Source organism: Bison bison, unplaced genomic scaffold, assembly GCF_000754665.1.
Source record: "Bison bison bison isolate TAMUID 2011002044 unplaced genomic scaffold, Bison_UMD1.0 scf7180017864181, whole genome shotgun sequence".
NCBI classification, from domain to species: domain Eukaryota; kingdom Metazoa; phylum Chordata; class Mammalia; order Artiodactyla; family Bovidae; genus Bison; species Bison bison.
The window spans coordinates 6,370,811-6,382,579 of NW_011494753.1; the positions used below are offsets into that span (position 1 = coordinate 6,370,811).

Consider the following 11,769-nt stretch of genomic DNA (forward strand, 5'->3'; position numbering starts at 1 on the left):
CGCACTTGGCCACATGAAAGCCCTGCATTTGCTCTTCATAAATGCATGGCCTCCCAGGCCACAGAGAGCGAGCTGGCCCCACGAGCCTCACGTTAACAGTCCATGTGCCGCGTGGCTGAGGGGAAGCCCTGGCGGCAGCCCACCTCCCCCGCTTTCCACCACGACCCCATCCTGAGCCCCCGGGGACCCCATGTTCCTGCTGTCCTGGTTCACATCACCCGCTCCATGTGGCCTCCTTCCCGGGGGTCTGGGCCGGAGGGAGACTCCCTTGGACTCCGCACAGGAAAGAGCCCATAAATAAAGACAGATTCCCTCTAGGTAGTGACATCTGGAAAAGAGATGAACAGAAACAAACCATTTTAATTTAAAAAACACCTGAAGCCTGTCATCTGAGTTAAGACAGCAAAAAAGGGCCAGACGGGCTGGAATCCCAGGGGGCTGCCAGGAGGGCGGGAGGGGCTGGCTAGAGCTGTAACTGGGTTCTCCGCTCTCCCAGAGTTCGGCCCTGCCCTCTCCACAGAGTGGAGCAGACAGACACTTCATTTTCAACTGGATTGTAAGACCAGGCTTGAGACTTGACTGGGCAACAAATGCCTTTTAAGAAATATGAGTGCTGGCTCATGGGATATCAGGGGTGGCCAGATCCTTCAAGAGGAAAGTGCTTGGAATAGTTAAGTTGTTACGGACAGACCTGAGTGCAAAGCCTGCTTGGCTACTTGTGGTTTTGGACACCAGTGAGACCTCTGTGGACCTTGGGCTAGTAATCTGGGAAGGATAGCTGTGGGATTGTTTAGCCTAAAGCCCGGCGCCTGATAAATAGTGACTTTATGAGAACTAACCCCTGTTTCCCCCCATGCACCCATTTTACAGGTAAGAAAATTGAGGAGTGGTGACTTGCCCAAGAGCACACAGCTAAGTGAGGGCTTTTAGAGCCAGGAGTAGATCCAGCTGTCCTAACTGAATGTCCTTCTTCCCCAGCCCACCTTGCTCAGGGTCTTGTTCCATGACATTTTTCTACCCAGGTCACTTCTCAGGGCTTGGTGAAAACCTTGATCAGGGTGAGCACCAGGGTGATTTAAAATCATGGCCTGAGGACAGCCCTTCTTTTGTGGGCACAGACCTGGGTCCCCTCAGCTCCCTCAACAGCTTCCAGAGTCTCTCGCTGCTGTCCCCACTCCCGCCCCTGCCCCATCCCAGGCCATTCTGTTCATCTTGGTCAAAAATCTCTCTCTCCCGGCTGGAATTCTTAGGGTTCAATGAAGCAATTTCCAAACTAAATTCGTGTATTCTACCTAAGAAATTGAAATTTATCCAAAGTTCCAATGAAATGTGTGGCATCACTTTGCATTCACCTTGCTCTCTCCCTGGCATGTATTTGTGTAACTATTTGCCAGCTCTTATTTTTCAGAACAGTTTTAGACGTATAGAAAAATTGGGACAGTAGCAGAGTTCCCACATGCGCTTGGCATACCCCGTTTCCCCACTGTTAACCTCTTACCTTAACATCATGCATTTCTCACAATTAATGCACCAGTACCGATGCATTATTATCAAGGTCCGCACATCGTTCCGATCCAGTTTTTATCGAATGTCCTTGATCTGTTCCAGGATCCCACCCAGGTTACCGTATGCCAATGAGTCATCATGTCTCCTGGGGCTCCCCTTGGCTCTGAAAGTCCCTCAGACCTCTCTTGTTTGTGGGGGCCTTGACAGTTTGGGAGAGCTGGTCAGGCGTTTTATAGCATGTCTCTCTGTTGGGTTTTGACTCATGTTTTTCTCATGATTCGACTGGAGTTCTGGGAGTTTGGGAGGGAGACCGCAGAGATCCTGTGCCATTCTCGTCCCATCATATCAAAGGTGACACTGTCACTCTGACGTCACCATGGGTGTTCACCCTGAACACCTGGCTGAGGTCAAGTGATTCTTTTTAAAGTTCATCTTCACTTTTTAAGAAAGCTTAAATTGCTTCTTCTGGTGACCCTGTGAAGCCTCTGGGGGACATGGTTTGCCAGCTTCTTGCATGAACAGCTTGTGCGTTTTATCTTCTGCGCCACATGGCAGCCCGTTTCTTACCACGTGGCCACACCCCAGGTGGCCCGGAACCTCCTGGTATTAAAGACGAGGGGCCCCTGGATTTGGCAGACGGGGGAATCTGAGGCCAGTGGGGGATGAGGATGGAAGAGGGGCGTCTTATGGCTCCTTCTGGTCCTTGCCCCCTGGACCATATTGGCCCTCTGGTCTTTGCAGGGAGACGGGATTCAGAGCTGCCCTCAGTCCCACATCTCTCTTGGCCACTGGGCTACCTCACCCTTAGCAGATTCCTACGAGGAGCCCAGAGGGGCCGAGCGGCAGGTGAGCGACAGGGGTGCACTCTGTTGGCTGGCCTCACCTTTCTCCAGCCTCGGCTGGCCTTCTGCAGTTTTCCTCCAGACGGCTCATTACTGTGATGGAAGCACGTCCCCTCAGACCCCCGCATTCAACAATCCTTTGGCTGGAAGGTCATTCCCATTCACTTTTCTTTTGCTCTCTCTGTGGATTCTGCTCTCTGCCTGTATGTCCACCCAGAACTTTGTTGGGCATCCATCTGTACACCAGTCTGTACACTCATGGATTCCAGAGGAGAGGTGCTGGTGACCATCCTTCAGAGAGATGGTGCGCACTTTTTGTCCGTCTCTGTAAATGGCTGCTTCAGAAATCAAAGGTATTTTCGAAGCAGGGGTTAAATCAGTGCAATGATATATTCTTCCTATTCGTCATATGAAACCACCTCTGAGGTTTTAGTGTATCCCTGCCCGGCCCCTTGCTCTAATTCCGAAACATATTTTGAAGTCCCCGTTGTACCTACTCTTTGCGCTCTAAGCCTTGTAACAACTTTTGGCCCCCAATAATACGATGCAGCTCAGAGCCCTGTGGAAGGAAGTTTCTCTTCCCTGCTGGGCCCCGTGGGACGAGCTAAGTTCTACTTCCTCAGCACCATCCACCCTGAGATCACTGGCAAGAGACCCAAGGAGGTGGGGCTCAGTCTAGGGTGACTTGGGGCCCAGCCTGCAAGGCAGCCAGTGGACCTCAGTGAGCCCCTTAGGACAGCCTCAGACCTGGGGCAAGCGGCAGGCTCCGAAAGAAGAGTCCTGTGTGAGGGCAGCTTGCAGGGTGGGGGGCCATCCTCTCACCCAGGGAGGCAGCAAGAGGAATTCCGACCTCGGCTACACGGATCACGCGCTTCACCCCTGGGCCTCGATCCTCACTGGAGAAATGGAGGAAACGAGGCTTATATCACAAGGATGCTGTGAAGTTCAGATTAATTCAAGTAATATAGAAAGTCTGGTCCACTGAAGTCTCTCAGTAAATGAGAGAGAGAGAGAAAATAAAAACAGTACTAAATCGTTTATAATGGTGACTGTTCACAAATGCACTGCCACATGTCTTAGCTCATCTTGACTTTGATGGTCAGAGTTGGCAGGCTTGGTATTATTAATCCTTTTATAGATGGAAAGACTGAGGCTGAGAGAGACTGCGGCTCGCCCAGGGTCTCACTGTTTGTCATGGAAGGAAGGGCCGGGATGGAACTCTGGGCTCCGTGTGCATTTTCCTACACCACAAACAGGGCATCTGTACAAGTCTGTTAGAATGAGTAACACCATCTGCTCCATCACATAGATCCAGACATCCAGTGGCCTGAGGAGGAGCGTACTTGTCCCGCCGCCCACCCTACTGCAGCCCAGTGCAGTGACATTGAGGGGGGTAGGGGTACAGGGACACTGTGTCACAGTCACTCTGGCCTCCAGGCTCTTCCATGTCATGGCTCCTTGTTATTCTGGAGTTTTCTCCCTTTAGCCAGGGGATAAGAAAGGGAGGGTAGCAAACTGTGCATAGACGATTTTTACTGCCTGGGCCTGAAAGCAGTAACCTTTGTGCTGGTGACCTGGTGACCTTGCTTCTGCCCCTGTTTGATGGTGGACTCAGTTACACATTCATACCTAAGGCGCCAGGTCCCAACACGAGTAGACTGTGCGCCTACCGAGAACAGTTACCTGCGTAGCCGCCTAGTAGGCCCACGATGTTCCCCCCTTCCCAATAGCAAGAGGGGCAGTCACAATGATCAGTCCTCCTTGGATGATGCAGGTCCCCCTGTCTCCTGAAGAAACAGGGTGATAATCTGGACCCTAAGGGACAGGCATTCCCGGTGGAAGCAGGGGAAGGGTGCAGAGGCCTCGCCCCTGTCCTTCGAGGGCCAGCACGTTCAGAGTAGCAGGAAAGGGGTTCTCTCCTCGTTCTGTAGGTGGCGTTTGTGGCTGGCTCATTCCAGAGAAGCCCCCTCTTTTCTTATAGAGGCAAAAGCCCCCCCCAGCTCAGCACAATAGTCTTTGTTACCTGGATTATTCAAGATCTCCAACCATGAGAAGGAAAGTTGTTTTTTTTCAAACATGGGAAGTGATTTGTAAAACAGCCGATAGCTTTAATGACAAGCCTATTCAGCTGATAAAATTAGCCATCAGAGGAATAACTTATGTTATCCTTTTGCCATAATTTAAATTTATGGCCAACTACCAGTCATCTTCACAGTGGATGGAAAGGGGCCAAGGTCGGATTCAGCGTCACCCTGCTCCTAAATCATTAGTTTGCAACTGTCTCCTGAGTTTTATTGTTACCAACAATGGCGAAACTAATGGAAATAAACATTGGATGCCATCCCAATAGCAGATGGGTTTGAAGGCAGGGCAGTCTGTGCAGACAGCCCTAATAGGATGGAAGAAAATTATTGCTATTGCATTAGATACCATCGAGCTTCTGGCCAAAGTGTGCATTGATCAGGCCAAGGCCATGTCAGTTGTACTCCACAAACCACCAGACCATTAAAGGCAGAGATGTGCTAGGTGTGCCCGCCCTGCTGCCCCGGGGGTCTGGCCCCGCCTGGGCATGCATTAAAAGCCCACCCCAATGGAAGGGGCCTGACTCACTCCAGTAATGCACGCTGAGGGCTTCCTTGTGGATCCCAGCTGATTTGGTCAGGTTCTCTGATTAGAAATACTTAGCTCATGATGTGCATTAAGAAGGGCAGTGACTGCACTCTCATTCTTCCTAAGTCACACAATGGGCCTTTTTTCCCCACTGGACCAGCTTGCCAATGGGAAATTTGCTTCATTTTGTCTTCAAAGCCGCCCTGTGCTTCCTGTCCCAGAGGCCCAGGCCCACGTGCTACGGGTGTTTCTCCTTACCTGCAGGGCATTGGGGTTTTTGTGTTTATCCTCCTTGAGATTCTTCTGAGTTCCTTGAATTTGTGGGTTGGTGTTTTTCCTTAGATTTGCAAAGGTTTGGGCCGTCATTTTTTCTCCTTTTTAATGTTTATTTATTTGACTGTGCCTGATCTTCATTGCAGCACGTGGGATTTTGAGTTCCGGCATGTGGGCTCTAGTTCCTTGACCAAAGACTGAACCCAGGCCCCCTGTATCTGGAGTGTGGAGTCTTAGCCACTGGACCACCAGGGAAGTCCCTCCATGATCTCTTTATTTATTGCTTTGGCCTCACCCTATCCTTTTTCTCCTCTGGAACTCTAATTGCATGTTAGACTTTCTGATCATGCCTTACTTCTTTCTTATACCCTAATGTCTTCCCCCATTCTCTCTCTTTTTTCTTTTTCTGACTGTAAGTCATAATATTTTTTTTTATAGATCTATCCTCAGGTTCAACATCCCTGTCGTCTACTGTGTCCACTCTGCTGTTAAATGCATGCAACTGAGGACTCAATTTCAGATATTGTATATTAAGGTTCTAAAAATTTCATTTAATTCTTTTTATAGGTCTGTTTCTCCACTGAAATGTTACGTCCATTTTATCCATCTTTCCCCCTCCCCTCTCTAACATATTAATCACAGTTGTTTCAAAGCCCTTGTCTGTTAATTCAAATATTTAAATAGGTCAGCTTCTGTGCAGATTCTAAGCAGCTTCTTAACTGCTTTATGACTTGATAATCGCTTTTTTCTACTTGTTTGCATGAATAGTAATTCTTATTGTCTGTGGAATGCATTGTTGATGCATTTTAGATGTTCTGGGTTATGTTATCTTTCTCTGTAAAGAGTTGGCTCTCTGCAGTTGGGCATTTGTATGAGAGCAGGGGGCTGCCCAGGTGGTTCAGTGGTAAAGAACCTGCCTGCAATGCAGGAGACACAAGAGACATGGGTTCAAACCCTGGGCCTGCAATATCCTCTGGAGAAGGGAATGGCTACCCACTCCAGTATTCTTGCCTGGAAAATCCCATGAACAGAGGAGCCTGGTGGGCTACAGTCTACAGGGTCGCAAGGAGTCAGACATGACTGAGCACACGCAGCACGCAGCAGGAGCACAGGATGGTGCTGAAGATGCACCAAGAGTTAACTGGCACTTGCAAATTTCCCCTCCCAGTTAGAATCGCAGAGCCAGCACAGAGCTTATTATAGACCAGAATTCAGCTGCTCTGTTAGCCTATTGAACATACAGTGAAAATGAGGCCCAAAGAGGAAAAGAGGCTTAACCAAAGTCAGAGTGAGGCAGGGGAAGGGGGCGACAGAGGACAAGATGGTTGGGTGGCATCACCGACTCAGTGGACATGAGTCTGAGCAAGCTCTGGGAGATGGTGAAGGACAGGGAGGCCTGGCGTGCTGCAGTCCACGGGGTCGCAGAGTCGGACACGACTGAGCGGCTGAACAACTACAACAGAGTGAGGGAGGGTGATGGGCCAAGATCTCAGGCTCCTGCCTCCAGCTCTAGCTGTTTCCCCACATTGGAGCCTCCTTCCCTTTCCTGACCCCTGTCACCATTAAGCTCCTCATATTCTGTTGGGTTGAGTTACTTCCATCTCTCCCATAAGGCTTCAAGTTCCCTGACCAAGGTCTGTGGGACTGGAAGCCAGAGGCATGGGTTCTGGGCCCAACATTGCTTCTGATGCACCACGTGGTCTGAGCCTTTTCCCTACCCTGTCCCCTGGCACAAACGCCTCCTTCCCATCTCAGGGCCTCAGCTCTCCCATCTGACTAATGAGGCCCTGACATCCTAGGACCCCTTGACAACTCTTCATCAACTGGGGAGGCACATGTGGCCATGTTCAGGAATGGGGATCAGGATCCAGGCTCTGAGGGTCCCAGCTAGAACATCTGGACAGCCCCCTGGGCTGTCATGGCCAGTGGCCAGAGCTGAGAGCCCATGCAGCCCGTCTGCAGTGGCTCCTCTATGAGGGGGTCAGTCATTCCTCCTCAGGGCAAGCACTCAGAGCATCCAGCCACCCACACTCTCTGGGTAAGCAGCTTGTAATAACCTGTCCCCAAAGCAGGTGACCCTCTCCCTCATCTGCATTCTAATCATGCCCATGCTGACACTGCTGCTGCTGCTGCTAAGTCGCTTCAGTCGTGTCCGACTCTGTGCGACCCCACAGACGGCAGCCCACCAGGGTCCCCCATTCCTGGGATTCTCCAGGCAAGGACACTGGAGTGGGTTGCCATTTCCTTCTCCAATGCATGAAAGTGAAAAGTGAAAGTGAAGTCACTCAGTTGTGTCAGACTCTTAGCGACCCCATGGACTGCAGCCCACCAGGGTCCTCCATCCATGGGATTTTCCAGGCAAGAGTACTGGAGTGGGGTGCCATTGCCTTGTCCGATGCTGACACTGTCACCTCCTAAATCATTCTCATCTCCTTCTCACTGTCTCTACTCTAGTCCAGATTCTAGTCATCCCTGGCCTGGACTGCTGCAGTTGTCTCCGAGCTCATAGTCCCATGTCTGTCCTGGCTTATGTCTGTCCAGTTCATTCTCCACTCTGCTTTCAGCACAGTCCTTTCAAAATGCTCAGCTGAATCACCACCCCACCACCCCACCACCCCACCTTTCTGTTTAAAAGATTTCAGTGGTTCACTGTTGCTCTTTAAATAAGGGCTGAAGTCCTTAGAACCTCTTACCGCGGCTCCAAGGCTGTGTGCCTGGTGTGGCCCCTGCAGACCTCCTCACCGCTCTGTCCTCCCAGTCTCTGCCTCCCGGATGCACCACCTCTACCACAGGTGCCACCCAGAGCTAGCTTTTAGGACTCTCCTAAGAGATTTGTTCCTTGCGCAGCAGATAGCCCCTATCACCAGGACCAGCCAGGACTTACAGGGAGAGGCATTTTCATTCTAGCATACATAACAGAATTTTAACATCACCCTCACCATGCTTTACCTGACTTCTTAGTGAATGGATGAATAAATGAATTACTAGAACTACCATGCACTTGGGGTACATATTTTTAGCTTAAAACCTATTTCATTGTGCATGCCTATGTCTGCATATATGGGCTTGGGGTTGGGCAAGCTCTGGCCTCTGGCTGTCTGGCCTGGATTCCAGTGGGACACCCATGGGCAGCTCTGTATCAATTACAAGTTATCAATAATGCATCTGTTCAGAGTGGCCTTGGAGGCCATTAGCTAGGACTGCCGGCCCTGATGAGCGGCCTTGGAAAAAGCAGGCTGGGTATGCCCATGGGAAGTTCAGATCAGCTGGGGCCGGAGGGGCTCCTAGCCCCAGCAGAGCTAAGGAGAGTTGCCTAATGGGTCCTCCGTGACATCTGAGACCTGCTGCGAGAAGGGTGGCTCCAGTCTGCTCCCTCTGGACAGACTACCCTGTAACAAGCCAGCCTTGCTTTCTTACTTTCTGAGACCAGTGGCGCCATCTGAGTACTGGGTTGTTAAGATCCAGGTCTGAGCCTAGTCTGAGATCAGAGTTAGAGCCTAGTGTGTGATCAGGTTGGGCTCTCAGTTCGTGACTTGGGTCAGGGCTCAGTGTGTGACCAGACTTGGGGCTCACTCTGTGAGCAAGATCAGGGCTCAGTGTTGGGGCTCAGGCTTTGTCTCAGCTTTGGGTCAGGATCAGGACCCAGTTTGTGGCTGGTGTTAGGACTCAGCCTGAAACCACAGAATTGGGCAAAACTGGCTAGTTTCACACATTTGTGTATGGATTCACTCAGCAATACTTATTGAGGGCCTTCTGTGTACCGGGCAACAAGACAGACAAGACCCACAAGACCCCTGCTCTTGCAGAGATTATCTTCTGTACTTTACTCTCGTGTAGATTATATTCTGCATGCCTGCTCTAACAGAGCGCCAGGGTGGCATTGGGGTGCTGGGGCGCTCACTGGCTCCTGAGGGCCAGTTGTGCTCATTTCTTCCCTGTTCTGCATAACGTCGTGTTGGTAGTCTGGAACTGGCCATGGTGAATTTACCAGAGATTAGCCTGCACTGTAAATCAGGCCTCTTTTTATTTTAAATCCTGCACACCACTGCAGCTGAGAGAGGAAAACCCATAGACAGCTTTTGAAGAAAATGGTGGAGTGACCACATGTGTTTATCTGATCTCCTTCCCCAAACTCCACTAAGATGGTGGTAAAGAAAAAAAAGAAAAAACAGATAAAAATTGAGAAATCCTTTAAGTCCTGTCCATCAGGACAGAGAGGAGAGAGAGATTTCTGTGGATTTGCAGGAAGTGGAGCGTGAGCAAGAAAGCGGTAACTGGTCTTGAAGAGAGGAGGATCTATAACTAAGGGACTGTGTGAAGAGGTGGCTAGTGAAGGAAAGGGGCTAATTCCCCCTCGGAACCCTGGAGAGTTTGGAAGGAAGGGGTGAGCGTGAAGCTGACCATAGTGGAGAGGGGTGGGCTAAAAGTTTGTACACATGCTATCTGAACCCTCCAGGTCCCCTTGCAAATCCTGCGCAGTCAGGAGACCATGCCCCCCCATCACACAAGAGGCAAGCGTTTCAGCCTCTGGAGAAACTGACCCAGAGGGCTCTGCGAGTGAACACTGGGTGAGGTGCACTCCCGGAATTTGGTAAATGTCCTTTCATCTCGTGGCTGGACCCTCAGCCCCATTTCCCTGCTCTGCTCTCAGCACACAGGTGGGCCTGAGGCGTGTCCTCAGGCAGGAGGCTGGTGAAGTCTACCCAGACCTGAGTGGTCCTAGAGACAAACCCCGTGAACACTGCCATTGGGAAGTTGTCCCAATGTCAGTTTGCTGCCTAGCCACTCTAGTGTTAGTGACTCCTTGAATTGTGTTTCACTTTCATCAAAGGAAAAATGGTGAAGCATTAAAATAAATAAAACAATCAGAAGGTACTAAGTGCAATGTAGAGAACTCAAACAGGATAAAGGGATGGAGTGCCTGGACTAGGAGTCTGGGAACGCCTCCAAGGGGGCAGGGGCAGCCGTGTGATGCAGGACCAGAGGTCACTGGGGAAGTGATCCTGAGACCAACACAGGCTTAGAGTGTTTAAGGAGTTTTGAGAAGGTGTGTGTCCCAGTGAGAGGTAAAGGGAGAAAGAATGAGATGAAGTGGGCCAAATAAACAGAGCCAGAACACACACCTGCTCTGTAAATCAAGGGTAAAAAGCTTGGGTTTTCTCCCACCCAAGGGGAGACATGACAAGGGGGTGACATGATCTGATCTGGGTTTATGAGAACCCCTCTGGCCTCTGTTGGAGGATGGATGGTAGAGGATGTGGGGCTGTAATCATCCAGGTGAGCACTGGCTGTGGAGGTGCGGGAGGTGGGTAGACTTGGGGTAGCCCTTCGGGAGCTGGCCTTGAGGGCAGAGTGGATGGCAAGGCAAATGGAAAGTGAGGAGGCAAGGGAGGAGATTACATTTTTGGACCCAGCTAAAATGAGATGAAAGCACCTGAGGAGCAGCTGTGAGAACAGAGTGAACAGTCCTGTTTAGGTTGAGTTTGTGATGCCTGTGACCCAATTCTGTTGTTGTCAGGCAGGCAGCTGGAAGTGTGACCTGACATTGCAGGGAGGGGCCAAGGCTGGAGGTTGGAATCGTGAGCAAGCAGGTAATCTCCTAGGTAGGGAGCTAACCCCCAGCTTCAGGTCTTTGGGGGTTTGACTGGAGATTGTGGAGTTGTGCAAAAGCGATGCAATGTGTGTTTGGAACACTAGGTGGCAGTGAAGACTCTCCTTCCTCCCGAGTCCGCAGTCAGGCCATTCAGCGTCAGACCCAAACTTTGCCTTCGCCCAGATGACCCAGGAAGGCCCCAGAGTGTGAACAGCCATCTCAGCCACAACCCCAAGAGGCATCTGAAAGCCTCTCTAGGAAACTTTCCCCAACAACAAGAATTTAAACCAAAATAAAAATGTATGACGCCTTTTACAAAGCCTTTATGAAGAGCTCTGTGGGGTGATAACCCCCATTTTACAGAGACAGAAACCACGGCCACGTGGCCCTAAAGCCACAGGGTTGGGAACAGAGCCAGTCCTGTCTGAGCAGCGCTCAGAACACCTCCGAGAAGGATGTGGGCGTTGCTGCAAGAAAAGTGGGTCAGGCGCCGCCCAGCGAGCACATGATGCCACGATGGGCTTCCGTGGCAGGTTACCACTGGCCCTGGATATTGTGGGGTTTCCAGTCCTCCGCTAAACATCCGTGTAAGACACCTGAATAAGGTTCTTATTTTGGGGGTCACACGTTTAGACAAGTAACTAGAACAGGATTCAAGTCCGATGTTCCCCGACTCCTTCTGCGATGTTTTTTTTTGTTGTTTTCGTTTTGCAAACCACCATTGTGTTCCTCTTACGGCCATCTTGTCCTCCCTATGGGGCCAGACGACACAGTATCAGAGATGGGACACGGGACATGTTTTATTACTTGGAAAAGCCTCCATAAACGTCAGGGACTCATGCCATTTGTGTCGTGGGAGATTTATAAAGGAACGCCCCCTCCAGCCTTTGGAGGCTCAGCGCCTTCCTCCCCGCTCCCCCAAAAGGAAAGAGCCCAGACGTCTGG

General features: G+C 50.7%; 1 protein-coding gene across 1 annotated transcript in view; it reads left to right on the forward strand.

The window, feature by feature from the left end:
* The window catches only part of LOC104991045 (chromosome unknown open reading frame, human C15orf27), a 74,328-nt gene that overhangs the window by 47,386 nt on the left and 15,173 nt on the right, over positions 1-11,769 (forward strand). Inside the window, exon 9 of the mRNA XM_010843406.1 lies at positions 2,248-2,352. Coding sequence (XP_010841708.1) covers positions 2,248-2,352 — 105 coding nt within the window. The remainder of the gene's footprint in view (positions 1-2,247; positions 2,353-11,769) is intronic.